Genomic DNA, 19,683 nt, shown 5'->3' on the forward strand with positions numbered 1-19,683 from the left:
TTAGATTTTTGATTTTATTGATAATAAGAACCACCTTAGAATTAATTGTCATAAAAATAAGGGCCTAACTATAAGAAACAACTTTGTAGAAGAGACTTTTAGTCTAAAGTTTCAATTTCAGGCTCAAAACATATCATTCCACCTAAATCTGCATTCTGGACCACTGTGCACTGGAGGAAAACCTTTTCGGATGAAATGAGTACTCGATCGGTAATGAATAAATAATAACTAAATTTACAAAATGGGTTGCCTTAAATACTACATAATTGATTATTCAGCAATTTGGACTCCCAATGCTTCCTAGTGTTCGCCTCCGAGAAGCTGGTTAGAACCCTAGCACCGGTCTACAACAGCTACATCCGCATCATATCTGGTCTCCTGCCATCCACTCCAGCAGGCGCCGCATGCATCGAAGCGGGTGTTCTTCCTTTCCGGTTCTGCTTAAACGCAAATATTGCCACAAAAGCCGCCGCCTTTTCCGCCAAGACCTCCGGAAACAATAGGATCTTTCTCCTCGACGAGGGGAACAGAGTCCTCCGCACGGCCGCCGACATCGACCTCCCCCCCGTGGCCAAAGTCCATTGGCATGGAGAGAAAAGTTGGCACTCTTCACGAATCCAATTGGACAATCGGATCATGAACCACTTCAAAGCAGGGGATGCATCCGTGATTTTGCGCAGATTGGTCACGGAGCTACTTGGGTCTAACTATGCCGGCCACGTACACCGGTACACCAACGGCTCCCGATCGATAAACGGAGTAGGTATCGGGGATTTTTGCCTTAATGACGATATTGCTGAAAGCAGCAGTCTTCCTCCACAATGCTCGGTTTTCTCGGCCGAGGCTGCAGCGATCTTCCGTGCCGCTACGACGCCAGCCAACAAACCGATACTTATCTTAACCGACTCACACAGCGTCGTTCAAGCGATCACCTCGGATGCACCAAAACACCCATGGATCCAGGCGATTATCAAATACGCCCCACAGAACACCGTGTACACGTGGATTCCCGGACACTGCAGAGTGCCAGGTAACGAGTCTGCTGATCACCTTGTCGGCGTCGGGACATCGGGTCTCAGACTCACCAACAAGGTACCCCTACAGGACGTCAGACGGTGGATCATGCGGACCATTCGAGCGGCATGGGAGGCCGAGTGGTTCCGCAACAGAACTGCCTTCATCCGCAAAGTCAAAGGGTCAACTGAAGAATGGAGCGAACTGGATAACCTGAGGAATCAACGTGTGATTTCGCGCCTTCGGACCGGGCTTAAACCATCGAACACATCCTGTGCAACTGACCGGAGTTCCAAAATCTTCGGGAGTCGCTCTGCCTAACTTCCAGCATCAGGGATCTGCTCGGGAATGATACTCCGGCCTCGGCAGCACTAGTAACCTTCTTAAAAGAAGCCAAAATCTACCACTTGGTATAGCAGGAATTTCTTTCGGCCGTTGGGACATCTCAGTTGGATGAATTTCCCCTATTGGACCTATGTCAGCTGAGCTCTGTTTTTTTTTTTTTGATTATTCGTTTGTAGCTTGTTTTAAATAATTTTGTTTTCTGTGGTTCCTCTGTTTCCCTATTTTATATATTTTTATTTTTTCCATATAAGTTGAAGAGCCAGCAACCAAAGTTATTTACAAGATGTTAATATACCATGTATTTAGAGGTTACTCACTCTGAGGCCTCTCCTTTCTCCGGATATGAACCAACTTTTGTAACACGAGTACTCGCGCGTTGTACTTTGTACAACAGTGTGAGTTTTCCATTGGTATTTTGCAACCGAGCCACCAATCGATATGAAACCAACGGGTATTCCTTAAAAAACTTGTTTTTAACTAAACAAGCTAAACTTTTATCACAGTTACCCCCAAAAAAATGCGGATAATAGAGAAAATGTGAATGGAAACCTCGTAAACGGTGTCCTTACTACGAGGAATTTGACTTAATTGGTTACAACATGGGAATAATTGAGATCCTGACCAGATAGAAAGTTACTGTTTTCGGCAAAGTTGTTCTAGAGATCATAACCTTTTTGCTGGTAGAGAGTAGTTCAGAATTTTCTCACTAAGTAGCGCTAGAATACATGTGAAATTATCGCATGTGATATCTCGAGATCATGACTAGATAGAAAGTTACTGTCGTCGACAAAGTTGTTGATGAGATCAAATTTCTTGGTGCACAATAGTTCAAAATTTTCTCAATACGCGGCGCTAGTATACACTTGAAATTCTCACATAAAATATCTCGAGATTCTGACCAGATTGAAAGTTACTGTCTTCGGCAAAGTTTTTCAGGAAGTCAAGATCTTTTCGTTGGTGGAGTAGTTCAGAAAATTCTCACTACGTGGCGCTAGTATATAAGTGCAATTTTCGCATAAACAATAGTTCAAGAACCTGCGCAGATAGAAAGTTACTGTCTTCGGCAAACTTGTTCAGGGGGTCAAGTATTTTTGGCTGGTGGACAGTAGTTCAGAATTTGCACGCTAGACACGCGGCGCTAGTATACAAATGAAATTCTCATATAAAATATCTCGAGATCCTGACCAGATATAAAGTTACTGTCTTAGGCAAAGCTGTTCAGGAGATCATAGCCTTTCTGCTGGTGAACAGTAGATCAGAATCTTCACACTAGGTAGTGCTCGTATACAAGTTAAGTTCTTGCATGTGATACATCACTAGATCCTGACCAGATAGAGAGTAAATGTGTTTGGCAAAGTTGTTCAGGAAGTCAAGATCGTTTCGTTGGTGGACAGTTGTTCAGAATTTTCTCACTACTCGTTGCTAGTATACACATGCAATTCTCGTATATGCAATAGCTCGAGATCCTGAGCAGATAGAAAGTTACTGTTTTCGGCAAACTTGTTCAGGGGGTCAAGACTTTTTGGCTGGTGGACAAAAGCCCAGATTTTTCTCTAGTAAACGTGTACAATTCTCGCGTATGCTATAGCTCGAGATTCTGAACAGGTAGAAAATAACTGTCTTTGAAAAAGTTGTTCATGAAGTCAATACTTATTGCTTGGTGCACAATAGTTCAGAATTTCCACACTACGTGGCGTTAGTATACACGCGAAATTCTCGCATGTAAAATATCTCGAGATTCTGATCAGATAGATTTCGCGATTTAGTGCACGTAAAATTCTCGCATGTTGGTTGTTTCGAGATCCTGACCAGATAGAAAGTTCCTGTCTTCCACAAAGTTGTTCAGGAGGTCAAACCCTATTGCTTGGTGTACAATAGTTGAGAATTTCCTAAGCGGCTCTAGTATATGTCGTGAGCGCTGATAGACCAGTGGTAAAAACACAACCCTGATAACCTCAACGTTGGTGGTTCGAATCCTTTTTCCATTTTTGGTTCAAATGATCTGTATTTCATCCATTTAAGAAATTGGTAAAATCTAAATATAATACTACTCACCACAGTATACACGTGAAATGTTCACATATTAAATATCACGAGATCCTGACCAAATAGAATGTTACTGTCTTCGGAAAAGTTGTTCAGGGAGCCAAGGCCTTGTTTAGAGTCTCCCTTTAATTTTAGGATAATTTCAAAATGTCTTATCGAGGAGTCTAGAACAATAAAAAAAAATCCCTGTATTTACGTGTGCACGGACAACGAGACTAACTCAGAGAGTGAGGCACTTTTGCTCAGTTGAATGGAGAAATTTATAAAACCGTACCCCCGTATCATAAGTTTAAGAACACCTCCTAAAAACGTCAAATTTTCGTTCTTTTTAGAACATTTGAAAGATTTTGAATGGAAATAGGAAGAGACAAATTTCTCAATATTATTTTCAAATTTTGTATACCAAAGGTTCACCCAAAGTTGCACTATTTTTCAAAATTTACTCTGAAGAGTCATGATTGATTTTCTCAGAATTGACTTGAACAAATAATTTTAAATTAAACGTAGTAGTAGAACCCTTATGCTATACCATTCATACCATTCAAATAACCTAAAGGGTGATACGGTCAAAATTTGGTCAAGGGAAAACGCGTGTAAATCGGTGAAATCGTTTATTTAAAAAAATCAAATTAAATTTCTTTTTCAAGTTCAATTAGTATAAAATTCAGGAAAAATATTCAGTTAGGCTTCCGCTTTTCCAAATCCGAATTGCCGGGCCTTACGCTTGACCCCTAACATCAGATTTTGTACAGCCACCTTGTCCACCTTCTTCGCCGCAGAAAGCCAGTTTGCCTTAAACTGCTGCTCGCCCTTAGCAGTTTTTTTGGTCTTCTTTAGGTTCCGCTTGACAATAGCCCAGTATTTCTCAATTGGGTGGTGCTCTGGCGTGTTGGGAGGGTTCTTGTCCTTGGGAACCACCTGCACGTTGTTGGCGGCGTACCACTCCATGGCCTTTTTACCGTAATGGCAAGATGCCAAATCCGGCCAAAACAGTACGGAACAACCGTGTTTCTTCAGGAAAAGCAGCAGACGTTTATTCAAACACTCTTTCACGTAAATTTCTTGGTTGACAGTCCCGGAAGCTATGAAAATGCTGCTTTTCAAGCCACTGGTACAGATGGCTTGCCAAACCAGATATTTCTTTGCGAATTTTGACAGTTTCATGTGCTTGAAAACATCTGCTACCTTTCCCCTTCCTTTTGCCGTATAAAACTCCTGTCCCGGAAGCTGCTTGTAGTCGGATTTGACGTAGGTTTCGTCGTCCATTACCACGCAGTCAAACTTCGTCAGCATCGTCGTGTACAGCCTCCGGGATCGCGCTTTGGCCGTCGTATTTTGTTTATCATCGCGATTTGGAGTCACTACCTTCTTGTAAGTCGATAGTCCGGCTCGTTTTTTGGCTCGATGCACGGTTGTAGACGATACACCCAGCTTATTTGCGGCATCTCGGGGAGAGAGGTTAGGGTTTCGCTTGAAACTACCGGCAACTCTCTTTGTCGTCTCAGCGGCTTCCGGTTTTCGATTTCCCCCCGATCCAGACTTCCTGGCTGTCGACAAACGTTCCCCAAACACTTTAATTACATTTGTAACGGTTGATTTGGCAACTTTTAGCGATTTTGCCAACTTTGCGTGCGAGTAGCTCGGATTTTCGCGATGCGCGAGCAAAATTTTGATACGCTGCTCTTCTTGCTTGGACGGCATTTTGACAACTGAAGAGTGAATTCCAAAATCAAAATAGGAGCAACATTCTACACACACACACCTTCAAAATGAGGGGTGTTCAGGTTTTTTAAATGCAAAATTGAAAGAAATACGTCAAGTTGATATTGACCAAATTTTGACCGTATCACCCTTTAAGGAGATCAAAAATTGGACGTAAAATGAGAGAGCTTTGAACAAAACACATTTGCATGTTCACCATCCGGAAGAACTTTGCCGCATGTACAACTTTGACGATGACAGTAACTTCCTGACCTTAAGCTATAGCATCTACAAATATTTTACATGCACACTAAATAGCACCGCATACCGAAAATATTCTGAACTATTTACTGTTCATCAGCTTTGATCTCAAAAAAAAAACTTTGCCGAAGACAGTAATTTTCTAGCTGTTCGGGATCTCGAGCTGTAGCATATATGAGGATTGCACGTGTATACTAGCGCAGCGCAGTTAGAAAATTCTGAAACATTGTGCACCAATAGGTGATAACATCCAGAACGAATTTGTTCAAGACAGTAACTTTCTATCTGGTCAGGATCTCGAGATATATAACAGGCGAGAATTTCACATTTCACCAACACCTCCTGAACAACTTTGTCGTAGACAGTAATTTTCTATCTGATCAGGATCTCGAGATATAGCATATGTGAGAAGTGTACATGTATACTAACGCCACGTGGTGAGAAAATTCTTAACTGCTGTTCACCAGCCAAAAAGTGTTGACCCCCTAAACAACTTTGCCGAAGACATCAACTTTCTAGCTGATCAAGATCTCGAGCTATTGAATATGCAAGAAAAGCACGTATATACTAGCGCCGCATCGTGAGAAAATTCTGAACTATTGTCACCCAACAAAAAGATCTTGACTTCCTGAAAAACTTTGCCGAATATATTTACTTTCTATCTGGTCAGGATCTAGAAATATTTTATATGCAGGAGTTTCACATGTATAGTAGCGCCGCAAAGTGAGAAAAATGTGAACTACTGTCCACCTGCAAAAAAGCTTTGACATCCTGAACAACTATGCCGAAGACAGTACCTTTCTATCTGGTTGGGAACTCAAGATATTTTATATGCTAATTTCACGTGTATACTAGCGTCGCGTAGTGAGCAAATTCTGAACTTTTGAGCACCAAGCAATAGGCTTTGACCTCCTGAAAAACTTTGTGAAAGACAGTAACTTTCTATCTGGTCTGGATCTCGAGATATATCATATGTGAGAATTTCACATGTATACTAGCGCTACGTAGTGAGAAAATTCTGAACTACTGTCCGCCAGCGACAAGGCTATGATCTCCTGAACAACTTTCTCGGAGACAGCAACTTTCTATCTGGTCAGGATCTCGATATATTCCATGTTGTAATCAACTATGTCAAATCCCAAGTAGTATGGTCACAGTTTACGCGGTTTCCATTTACATTTATCCTTTTATCCACATTTTTTAGGTGTTTACTGTAATCAAAGTTTAGCTTGTTTAGATCACAAGAAGTTTTTTGAGGAATACTCGTTGGTTTCAGATCGATTGGTAACTCAGCAACAAAATGGCAATGGAAAACTCATGTGTGTTGTACAAAGTACAACAGCGCGAGTAACGGAGGGTTAATAAAGAATTTAAAAAAAAAACTTCCTAGTGCTTAAAATAATGATTGCTTTCATTAATCTTACGATACCCGTGAAGCATAGAGCGATCCAATTCATTACCTCTTTCATGACTAGGGATTCATATTTTTCCATTGTACGTTATATTAAATTGCCATCGCGATTGCTTGAATTAATATCGCACCTGAATTGAATCGTTGATCCTAGCACAACTGACATTATTAGCTTAGGGGTTAGGCCACTGTAGTGGGTTCAAAAATGGATTTTGTTTGGTCTTAAATAACAGCTTAGAGTCTAAAGAATGCGGGACAATTGGTTTTATACCTGGGAAGCAGACTAGCTGCGCGCTCGCGGCATGAAATTTACCTATAATCGCAATTTTCTAGAAACCAAGTCGAGTCATATTTCTAATTAATAGGGGAAATGGCTCTAATGTTGGCCTATCGCTCTAAGATTGGACCCATCGCTAAAAATCTTCTATTTATCAATTTTATCTAGATGAACGGGTCATTGGGACGGTACTAATGGATATTTTTGGGCGCTATTAAAAACATAGTCGATTGATGAAATTATGTATGGGCCCAAATAAGGAACATTTAGGCCGACATTACATCCATTTCCCCTAGACGACTTAATTTTTTTTTGTAGTTTGTTCTACATACTTTTTTCTAGTGGTCTATTTTTAAAGTTTTTTTTTTTGTAATTAACGATTTAGGGGGAATGGATGAAATTTCGGCTGAAATGCCCCTAATTTGGGCCCATACATAAATTCAGCAATCGACTAAATTTTCAATAGCGACCAAAAATATCCATTAGTACCGTTCCAATGACGCGTTCATCTAGATAAAATTGATAAACAGCAGATTTTTAGTGATGGGCTCAATCTTAGATCCATAGGCCAACATTGGAGCCATTTCCCCTATTTGATATTTTTGCCTAAAAATCAGACCACTTTATTAAAACGCGCACCATTTTGTCAAACATCAATATTTTTACAATCGGCCTGGTACTTCACTAGTTGTAACATTCCAGTTCATGAAACTTTTATCCATGCACATCACGAAATTTACCCTTTTTTCCGGCTTCTACACTAGCCTAGCCCCTTAAATGAATGAACTGACAAAGTTCGAGTCCACGAGACCCCGCTTGCGCTTGGTGTGTCAGCTTGAGTGTAATCTTGTGTACACTTCGTCCTTAACGACCAGTATAGCTAATTTATTGCTTGTTGCTAGCTAGAACATTCACAAGGAAGTAATTACATGCCAAAGTGTTTGAATTTGAAGTTCACACATCGAACTGATATGTCTAATTGATTTGTACGCAATGCGTAGTGAGTGAATGTTCGCTTGCGGGAGTCTTATTTAACTAAATTACACTAAGTACAGTGCACAAACAAAAAATTATAAAGCTGTTATTTAATGTAATAAAAAAAAACAACTTTCATTCGATGGATTTTGCGTTTACTTTTCATTGTCTTCGCCGTTCGATTATCCAACAAATTTAATTGTGGTCTTTATTTGTTGCCAAAATTTTCCACTCGTAATCGACCTTCACATGGTGATACACTTTCGGCGCGCGTGATCCGATTCTCCCAACAAACGAGCTTGTCTACTTTCCTTCCAACCCAGCTGTCCGATAGCAACCTGTCGCCGTAAGATATTAAACAGCCGAATGAAATTGAAAGTGCATTGATTCGAACCTGAAGAGACAGAACTTACGAAACTTTAGTTGATTTTGCCTGGTTTTGCGGTTCGTACATGATCAGCATTTTGATCCTGTCAAAAAAAGAGCCACTTGTAAAGTATTATAAAAACCGTACCGGTCGTGTTGGTAAGACATCAGTCGCTTGTGGTCCTCCGTCCAAACTTAGTGAGAAGCCAAATTCGTTAAACAGGGCAGCATCAAATATGAAGGTAAGAAAAGTTTTTAGTGTTTAGTAATATGTTCTAACGTGTTCTTCATCGGTTCTAATCTAGGTATTCGTAGTGTTTTGCATGACTGTGGCCGTTGCTCTGGGGTATGGTCACGATTCATACAACTACGACAACCATCATGAGAACAATCATTGGACTCCAATGACGCATGCTACAACACAATATTCCGGCGGGCACGAACATCACGTGCAATATCCCATTGGGGTCGAGAAGAAGGTTGTCGTGGAGAAACATATTCCATTTGTAGTTGTAAATAAGGTCCCTTTTCAAGTTGACCGCCCGGTACCATATCCAGTGGAAGTGAAGGTCCCAGTTGTCCAGAAGGAATACATCGAAGTGCCAAAGCCATACGCTGTGCATGTGGAAAAGCACGTTCCGGTGTACATTGACAAGCCAGTGTACATCGAGAAAGCAGTGCCGGTGTCCATCTACATTAAGCAAAAGAAGAAGCATTGGGGATGGTTCTAAGTGCACCGCACTTGTTCCCTATAGAATTAGTTCCTAATAAAGATGCTTGTTGAGTTACTTTGAAAAACACCTCCTAGTTGATTTATTCAGAATCGAACATTCACCAGAACTTTTAAATCTTATTTTACAAAAGTTCTAAACTAAGAATAGTCTATATCACAATTATAACAATCAGAAAACAGCTCACCAGTCACAATAATTTCTGCTCAACAAAGCCTTCACAGCAATTCCATGTTATCATAGTTATTTCTTTGTTGCTTCAAGCAATTGCTTGGTGATTCAATGATGCCATCAGAGTTCCAGGATCAGTGCCAACCCGATGCATAAAAAAAATCAAATAAATCCATAATTCCACACACAGCATATTGATGAATGATGGAACATGGGCAAGTGGTGATTTCAATTAATCCATCGATTCAGGAGAAACAAACGACGTCGGAAGGACCACGCGAGCAAACCAAGCGTCGCGACATGGACGTGTTGAAAAAAAAAGTTAATTGGAGCCACTCGTTCCGAACCGGCGCAGCTTTTAGCCTTTGAGTCGCACATGGAATCACGTGGACACGGTCAGTGTGGTCGGTCACGTCTCAAACGATTCTGGGAAAATTTAATTAAAAGAGCTTTGTCCAGGTAATAACTCTTCCTGGTGGCCACGCATCGTCATCCGATAGAACGTGATGAAAAATATCCTACCCCTGCTGTTGCAGCAGTCCGTGTTGGGTTTGTGGACTATCTGGATTGTCTTTGAAAAAGCTCTCCATTGGGCACGGGATACTGTGGAATCAATAATTCCAAACTGGTTTAGCGGTGTAAAGTTGAGCATTAATATTTACGACTTACTTAAGTATGCAGATGTTGTAATCGATCTCAAGACCGGTAGCGGTAGCAGTGGTGAGTAAATTATGAACATTAGTGAAAACCGACAGCGTTCGGGCGATATCAATCTCATTAAATAAAAATTGAAAGGTGTATTTTGCGGAATTGTAATTGAGACTTTTGGGAGATAAAGCGATGGCTGCAAAAAGCGTTACATGAAATGTGCTGTATTATAGTGTATCTTCATAGGGGAAATGGCTGTAATGTTGGCCTATGAATCTAAGATTGGGCCCATCGCTAAAAATCTGCTATTTATAAATTTTATCTAGATGAACAAATCATTGAGACGGTACTAATTGATATTTTTGGTCGCTATTGAAATTTTAGTCGATTGCTGAATTTATGTATAGGCCATATTAGGGGCATTTAGGCTGACATCCCAACAAACAATTCACAGTCACAAATAAGCATACACATTGAATAAATGCTGTATAACAGTTTACAATGCTGAATAAAACAGGATGTCGAATTATGTGCTGAAAAAACCTCATTGATATCGATAGATGCGCCTTTATTCCGCCGTTTGCTCTGATATGATTAATTTCCTTATTAAAAGCTTTATAAACGTTGACTGTCTTCCTTATTCAGAACCAGAAGTTTGATCTAATATCAAACTGAATGCCGGCGCCGGTGGTGTAGTGGTAAGTGTGACTGCTTTCCAACACCCCGATGGGTCTGGGTTCAATCCCAGCCGAGGTCGGTGGGATTTTTCTGAGGCATAAAAATCTCTGGTCACGTCTTCCTTCGGAAGGGAAGTAAAGCCGTTGGTCCCGGCCCAAGTGTGTTGAATGGGTGCGTTATCCTACGCAGGTGTGGAAGCTACCTTCCTGCACATTCGATTGCCGTCAATGGATGGCAATCGATGTCCGTCGGTGATTGGCACTAGATTGCGGAACAGAGACCGACGTTAAATAAAGGAAAAAACAAACTGAACAAGTGTAATTTCGACATACATTGTCGCTTTAATTCGTTGCTTTATTAAACGTCTAATAAATGTTTTTAGCTCCTTTATTAGATTTCATTGCATTACTTTACAATATTGCTGAATAAAGATGAATACAGTCAGCATAATAGCCCTTATACCACTATGCGTCCATGTTGTAATCACATGATTTGTAAATGCTTTATAAACGATGTATTAGATTGATTATTCGACAACACTGATACCGTTTCCGCTTTCCAATTAGAAGGTCGTGAGTTCAATCCCAAGCTCAACCTTTTTTTTTTATTTGTGTTCTACGTCTAATTAATTTAAATAGTAATCATCGATCACATGACTCACGATAATGAATGCATTGATCTAGTTTAAAATACAACCGAGCATCCTTTCTTTCGACTTGGAGATGTGAAGAGGCAACATTGGTCTCATTTAAAACAACGATGAATGAATTAATCATTCTGCTGATAGGTATTTACTTTCATGCAAGCTTTTATTGATTATTGAGCTGCCATTATGATGAATTCTAGGATAGCTCAGATGACAAGGCAAGCGGCTGGTAATCGGAAGGTACACATGGTTCGAATCCCATACAACGACATGTATAAGTATTTAATAAATAATCTAATACATGTGTGGGGCGAGCTACTTCAGAAATAATGAATACAATACACTTAAGAAACACCCTTCCCTGTCCCCGTCCCTCTTATTTTCGGGTTAATTTTCCCACAGTTTAATAATCGTTCAATAAATGTATAATAATGTCTGATTAAACGTTACTTCACATGAGCATCAAGCGTATGCAGAGCCTCATTGTATTAAGGAAGCAGTGATGTCTAATAAACGCTGAATAATCCAAATTTTAATCGTATAAACTCTGTTACAACTCATATAAGTCGAATAAAAGCTTCTCGACATACCTTATACAACACCAGTAGTTCAATGTTGTGGTTGAATAAATTCTCCAGATTTGTGTGAACAAAGCCTGAACAGAAGTTATTATTTAAAATAGTACAAGTACTATTAAGCATGCAGTTGAATAAAATGGCCAAAAAGTCGTTTCTTCAATAGACGATTGTTTGTTGGGATTGCATTCATTTACCCTATGTAATAACAATTATGTAGCGATTTTGATTTCCTTGCATTCAGCGTATTTACAGCTATCGTTTTAGAAGACATCACTCTTTTTTCAATGAAAAAAAAATATGAAAAGAACAACTATTTAAGAAAAAAAAAACTTTGAAAAAAGTTATAGTATTATTGCAATATATTTTTGTTTTTTGTTTGATGAAGAGCAATAAGAACATTCCCGTAGAACATATCGTAAGGGAAGATGCATAAACGACGTAGCATTTTAGAGTGCCCAGCCATGACTACAAGTAGGCTGCTACACGAAACGAAAATCAATTATTTAATTCATGTGTTTCACTTATACATTTTTGCCAAAGCATCAGCCTTATACATTCCATAAGACAAACCACATATGTCCTATTAGAATGCATAAAAGGTATGTGTGACCGCTTATACATTTCATTTGACACATGATCTTCATTAACTTTTTGCAAGGCGTCTGCTTATGAGTTGACTTATACAATTTATGAATAATCAGCAATGGAAATTTGCCAAACGGTATAAGGAGATTTCTATCCGTGTAGGGGGAGGGCATCCAAAGTTGGTTGAATGTTTGTTTACTTGTACCTTGTAGCGTACTTTCAACATGGCTGGTCACCCTAAAATGCTACGTCATTAATGCATCTTCCATAAGAGTAAGGAGATGATCAATTGTGGCATTTGAGAGAAGGTCTAGTATAAGCAGAGACATCAGATTTATATACATGTCAGTGTATCTACAGACATTTATTATTTTCACATACATTTTTTTCGTTACAGACTTTTTAGTTTTTTCACAGAAATTTACAGACTTTTGAAATCAAGAGAAAATTTTAAAATTGATTTGGTTACACTGTTTTACATCCGCAATCAAATTACACGTGCGATGCATTTTGCAACACGCATTAGAAATGCTCCCGTTTTCAAATCCACCACACGAACGCGCTGTCACTGTTATAGAAGGGCCATAGTTAAAGTCTGTCAATGTGCTGTCATGTTGTATCCAAAACGAACATTTTCCATGATTTGACGGTATTTTTGGATACGTCACGTTGGTCGGTCTATAACTTGTTTGCCTATAGTCACTGTCACTAAAAAAGTGATGAAACCGATTGATTGATTTGATTTAAAATCGAAGAAGTCCATTTTATTGGATTCATTCCATATAGGGGAAATGACGGCTTCGGCATGACAGACTATTTTCGGCAACCCAAATTGAAACACTATTATCACTAAATTTTTTTTCGAAAACACTTCGCTGAATACATACAAACGATTCTTTATGCTTTCAGCTTCAATTTGACTATATTTTTACCACTGAGAAAAGCAATCTAGCAAGGTTTTCTTGAAATGCAACACACGCACTACAAATTGTAGCTGATTTCGAGTTGCCGATAATAGAACAGCAGATTTACATGCAGTTCAAATGGAACGGTTGCTGAAGAAAAACTGCTTGCCGACAATACTCGCTCTCACTAGAGAAGATTGGAGCTTTGTAAAAGCGTTTCAAAACAGTTTTTGACAATTCTTTCGACAGAAATTGTTAGAGCAGCTGGCAGCAAAAGATTGTAAACAAACCAATACTGCATATATGTGCGTTCCTTAGAGAAAAAGGCTATAGAAAGAACGTCGCTGCTTAGGTTGCCGAGAAAACGTAAATTCCCCTTTGTAATCGTGCTTAAATCTCTAAAAACAAATAATATCGGTTTTTATCGGTCGCATCTCTTATATCGGGTCACATCTCTATAAGTATCATGACAGGTAACGATGACAACCGTTTGTTTATAAGAAAGGACCGTCGTGAAATCTCAACCAACCATTCAAAAAGGCGGATCAGCTTTTGTAATCAAATCTTGTAATGCTCTTTTCTTGCAAATCGGAGCTCACCTTGCCAAATCAACAACAACCTTCTCTCCTATCCGATGGTGGAATTGGTTTGCGTAGGCGTGCTTCAGTTTGCAAGATAAGTTTGCTGATCGACCCTTTAGTATTGTTGGTGTATAAATCTGTTCAAAAATCATTTATGGTGATTCCTTGAAGAGTCCACAAATTGCCTGATGATGGCTAAGATACCCTATCACTTCAAGTGTTCTAGAGCACAAATTTCGGACACAGTTGTGACATCGCTCATGAAATTGGAACTCCCTGGTTGGTGCATCAAATGTAAAGTTCCAGTGAAATTGTGAGGTTATAATATAGCGCATTACACACATTATAGGAAGTGTGGAAACGCATATGTCACGAATGGGATTTCTCGGATATCTCCAAGGTCATAACTGATTTCCATCACTACCTCAAAAGACTTCCCCAATCTCAGGCACCTATCGTTTGGTCTTGGGTTTGGTCACGCTTGGCCATCAATTCTTCCAGAGTTTGAACATGCAACAATCACAAAAGCAGGTGCTCAATAAAGTGACAGTTCACATCACAAAACACACTAAAAACAACATCAGCATAATGCTCGATCATTCTACCACATCCAAGATTATCGATATCAATAGTGTATGAAATCGGATAATATCGGCTGGTGCTTGTTATTATTCATTACGACTCGAATTTATCTTAAAACATCGAAATTTTGAAGCAAATTTGATAGAAATCCGTTATATGAAATGTAAAGCGGTTTACCTTTGTTCCCCTCGAATGAAACGGACAGTGTGTTTCCATCCTATTCCATCTTTATATTCGAGAACACCCACTCCGGATGCAGTTTTAGTGCTGAACGACGCAGCCATTTTCGTCGTTTTGTACCTGAATAAGTGTCGTAAAAATGTGGAAAAAATCGAGAAAAATCAAAAGAAACTCGAGAGGAAACCCCATAACTTTTTCAAAGGACCAGGTAAGCTATGAGAAAAATCAATATAAATATTTGCACTAATCATTATGTTAAGTTCCAATTGATCGCACGATGCATTCCGATGCATGTCAGAATCTGTCCACTTCCCGGGGTCACCCAGTATATCTGAAAGAGGCCATTGTGATCATTGGGTCTGAATATGTCCACCATTGATCTTATAGTAAAATTATGTGTGATTTGAAGTGTCGCATGATGTTTTTGATATATCAATCTTTTGCGAATTCCCCAGTGGAATCTGGAAGTCACCTTTTTGTTCATATCTTCGGAACTATAATTCCGATCGGCAAAAAATCAATAGCAATCTATGGGGATCTGAAACACATCTTCTGGAACTTGTTTCACTCAAATTGGTCCAGCCATTTCTGCGAAAATTGAGTGAGTTACACTCATACGAACTTATATAGATACATTCATACATACAAAAGGCTCTGCTGGAGGCCAAGGAGAGCATAAGACTGCGACGCCGAAGGAACCCACAAATCCACGTCCTGAAAAGAGAGATTGGGACACACCAGGAGATGAGGAGGACCCCAAAACACGCAGGGATGACGAGGAAGGCATCAAGGAGATAGGAGAAAATGGTGGGTGGCATAAAGTCGAGAACCAGAAGGAGAGGAAGAAAAAACAGAAGGAAGATGAAGTTAGGAAGAAGAAAGAGGAAGCGAGGAAGAAGGAAGAGAAGAAGAAGAAGACAGGAGAAGCCTAGGCCTCGGAGGGAGAGAAGCAAGGGTGACGCTCTGGTTGTTGAGGCGAAGGACAAAACGTCCTACGCAGCACTCCTCCGGAAAGTGAGAGAGGATCCGGAGTTGAAACAACTAGGCGAGAACGTGGTGAAAACCAGGCGAACCCAGAAAGCCGAGATGCTATTTGAGCTGAAAAGGGATCCTACGGTTAAGAGCGCAGCTTTTAAGGAGCTCGTCGAAAAATATCTTGGCGGGACGGCGAACGTAAGAGCCTTATCCCAGGAGTCAGTGGTTGAGTGCAGGGTTCTGGACGAGATCACAACGGAAGACGAGTTGAAAAGTGCACTGAAGGTGCAATGCAACCTGGGAGACGTACCAATGGCAATCAAGGTTGGGTGGTCAGTGTGTCCGTTGAAAGCTATTCCTCGAGTGTCTAATAAAATGGAGCGATGCTACAAATGCATGGGCTTCGGTCATCAGGCGAGAAACTGCAAAGGCCCTGACAGATCTGATCCGTGTAGGAAATGCGGACAGAAGGGACACGTTGCAAAAGACTGTACAAAGCAACCGAGGTGCATGCTCTGCAAAAAGGAGGACGGAAACGGCCATGTGACGGGAAGTTTCAGGTGCCCAGAGTTCAAGAAGGCGATGGTGAGCCAGCAACACAGCACAGCAACTGTTGTGGCAGTCGACAACGGAAACAAAGTGCGACATTGCTATCATTGCAGAGCCATATCGAGTCTCTTTCGATAATGGTAACTGGGTGGCGGACAGAGCAGAAATGGCGGCCATGCAAGTCACGGGCAGGTATCCCATTCAACAAGTGGTGGCGGGCTCATACGAAGGTTTCGTGATCGCCAAAAGCAATGGAATCTATGTATGTAGTTGCTACGCACCCCCAAGATGGACAATTGAGCAGTTCCACCAGATGCTAGATGAGCTCATCGGAGAGCTCATTTGACGGAAAGCAGTCGTCATCGCAGGAGATTTCAATGCTTGGGCAGTGGACTGGCCAAGTCTGGCCACCTTAGGAACCAACAGCACCTTCCGCAAAGATGGTAGGGAATCCATTATCGACGTCCCTTTCTGCAGTACGTCGCTAGTGGCAAATATGAACTGGAGAGTGTGCGAAGAGTGCACCCATAGTGACCATCAGGCGATCCGGTACAGTATCGGCGAACCGACACCGGTGGAAATGCGGAGGACGAAAGTAAGCGAGCGGAAGTGAAAGACGAAGGCATTCAATAAGGATCTCTTAATCGAAGCTCTAATGGTAGACAGCAACATCCCGGGTCTAAGCGCGAACGAGTTGACCGAATCATTAGCAAGGGCATGTGACACAACTATGCCGAGAAAACTGGAGCTAACGAATAGGCGGAGCGTACTGGTGGAACGAGGAAATCAGCACCCTCTGTGCTAGTTGTCTTCTAGCCAGAAGGCGCGTTCAGAGAGCAAGAACGGAAGCAGACAGAAAAAAGCGCAGGGTGGTGTTCCGAGAGGCCAGGGCTGCACTGAAACGAAAGATAAAGCTGAGCAAGTCAAATAGCTTCAAGCAGCTGTGCCGCGATGCCGATGCCAACCCCTGGGAGATCAGAGGTCCAACGATGCCGGTTGAAATGTGTCCCTTCAAGCTGAAAGTCATCGTGGAGCGACTTTTCCCACATCATGACCCAACGGCCACCTACACCATATGGCGAGGAAGATAAAGACAACATTGAACAAGTTTCCAACGAGGAACTCATGGCAGCAGCGAAAGGGTTGAAGGCGAATAAAGGCGGATGAAATTCCCAACGTGGCGTTAAAGGCGGCGATCCAGACGTTCCCGGACATGTACAGGATGGTGCTGCAGAAATGTCTGGACGAGGGTCAGTTCCCTGATAGGTGGAAGGTACAAAAGCTTGTGCTGTTGCCGAAGCCCGGAAAACCGCCGGAGGATCCTGCATCGTAAAGGCCAATATGCTTGTTGGATACTGTCGGCAAGCTCTTGGAGAGGATCATCCTGAAGAGGCTGACGAAATGCACAGAGAGTGAACACGGATTGTCGGAAAGGCAGTTCGGATTCCGTAAAGGGAGATCGACGGTGGATGCAATTCGGACAGTTATTGAAAGGCAGTATGCGTTATCGCCGGTCCATATTCGCCTCTTGAAGTCCGCAGAATACTTGAGTGAGGTATTAATAATTCATCCAAGTCTGCATATTATATATTTTTGCATGAAGTAATGCCAAAATGGGTATAATCTTTTTGGTCTTATTTTTTGGATCTCGGCTACTCGACCAGTCATTGAAATATGTTTTATGAATTCCTGTGATATTATTTGGACAAATTCAGATAAAAAATCAATATAACAATATTAACCGTTTAATTCGAAACTTATGCTAACGGATTGTACCACTAATTACCAACTCCAACCACTAGTCTTTTTCTTAATGTAGATGGTCACTGGCACCGGTTTATCGACGTACACCTTCTTGGTAATGTACACTGGAACGCGCTTTTCCACATGAACTGCGTACGGTTTTGGCACTTCGATGTATTCCTTTTGCACCACTGGGACCTTAACTTCTATTGGATAAGGCACCGGTCGGTCCACTTTAAATGGTACCTGTTTTTCGACTATAAACGGCACATGTTTCTCCACTATAACCCTTTTCTCGACCTCAACGGGGTATGGTACCCTTACTTGAGTTGGAGCGTGCTTCTCAACCTCAACTGGGTATGGAACGCGCTTCTCAACCTCAACTGGGTATGGAACGCGCTTTTCAAACACCACTGGGTATGGAACCCTGACATGAGTTGGGAAATGCTTCTCGCTCTCAACTGGCGCCTTTACTGGAGCTGGCACGTGATGCTTCTGGTACCCAAATTGCATCTTCACTGGAGCTGGCTTATCATGCATCTCATGAACTGGCTCCTTCACTGGTGCTGAAAAATGATGCATCTCGGCCTGAACTAACTTCTTTCGTGACGTTGGATAGCTATGTTTGTCCCCATCATATGATGGCATCTTCACTGGAGCTGACTCATAATCTTCGATTTCAATTGAATATATTTCCGGACTATTCTTGTCTGCTGGCTTGTAATCACTATCCTGATGCTTTCCAATATCATGGGAATCCTGATCGAAACTTTCAACCTGAAGACCTCTTTTGCCTTTCTTGGCGGCCTTTTCCACAAGAGCTGTTGTACCTCGATAGTACTTCGAGCTCCCAGCTTGGTATAGCCTCTTCGCTTTAACCGGCTTGAGCCTCTCGAACTCAATTGGAAATAGAACGGGTCCATTCTTTTTGCCAGACCGATGATCACTTTCCTGATGATTTTCGTTATCTTCGGAATCCTGATCGAATTCTTGAATTTGAAGGCCTCGTTTGCCTTTCCTGTGGGAACGTTTCGCAGCCGCGAAAGAAGTAACGGCTAGAATTATGCAAAACACCACAAATGCCTGGAAATAAAAAAAAAAAACAATACAAGGAAAATTATAGCAATTACGTCACTGAATTCTAGTCTCTCAAAAAATGTTACCTTCATGTTTGATGCTGCCAGCTGATCGAGCTAAGCTTCAAAGAATGGACCACAAGCGAATGATGGCTTACCACCTTCATCATAATGGTTTTATAATGCTTTGAATGCGGGTTTCTTGCCAGAATCGGCTGTACCTACCGAATGCACATGTGAGCCAACACCGAACAAATTGACCAGTTTCGTGAGTTCTGTCCACAAGATGCTGCCGGCTCGGTTCATTACACTTTTGTTTTTAATTTGGTTGTTGAAAAATTGTCGACGACCGATTGGTTGTCACATACCGACCGGTTAGGTACACTCGTAAATTACGTTCCACAGTATTAATCAATTCTATACGTACCAGATCTTAAGGCATATTTGTTTTGCACTATAGAGAGTGACGTAGTTTGTGAACTCCCCACAAAACGGTTCATAGGGAGGAATGCAGTCTCGTGCACAGAATATGAGAAGCAACCACGTGAAGCCTGTTAGTGCTTTAAATTTTGGCAACGAATGGCAGGCACAATTATAATTGTTGAATAATCGATTGGTGCAGTTGCAAATTTTCCATCGAACGGTTGCCTCTTGGGTTT

General features: G+C 41.2%; 2 protein-coding genes across 2 annotated transcripts; one reads left to right on the plus strand and one right to left on the minus strand.

Annotated features, from left to right (window-relative positions):
* Nucleotides 1-636: 636 nt before the first annotated feature.
* Nucleotides 637-1,335, plus strand: LOC135714598 (uncharacterized). The gene has a single exon (XM_065237989.1). The coding sequence runs from the start codon at nucleotides 637-639 to the stop codon at nucleotides 1,333-1,335; it is 699 nt and encodes a 232-aa protein (XP_065094061.1).
* A 16,652-nt stretch (nucleotides 1,336-17,987) lies between these two features.
* On the minus strand, nucleotides 17,988-19,117 carry LOC135714611 (titin-like). Its single transcript, XM_065237995.1, has 2 exons — nucleotides 19,112-19,117; nucleotides 17,988-19,031 (listed from the first exon to the last, which is right to left on the minus strand). Exons 1-2 carry the CDS (start codon nucleotides 19,115-19,117, stop codon nucleotides 17,988-17,990), a joined length of 1,050 nt encoding a protein of 349 aa, XP_065094067.1.
* Between the last annotated feature and the right edge of the window lie 566 nt (nucleotides 19,118-19,683).

The sequence above is a fragment of the Ochlerotatus camptorhynchus genome, unplaced genomic scaffold, assembly GCF_037179485.1.
Source record: "Ochlerotatus camptorhynchus isolate MF236.1 unplaced genomic scaffold, CSIRO-AGI_Acam_v1.1 ptg000045l, whole genome shotgun sequence".
NCBI lineage: Eukaryota > Metazoa > Arthropoda > Insecta > Diptera > Culicidae > Ochlerotatus > Ochlerotatus camptorhynchus.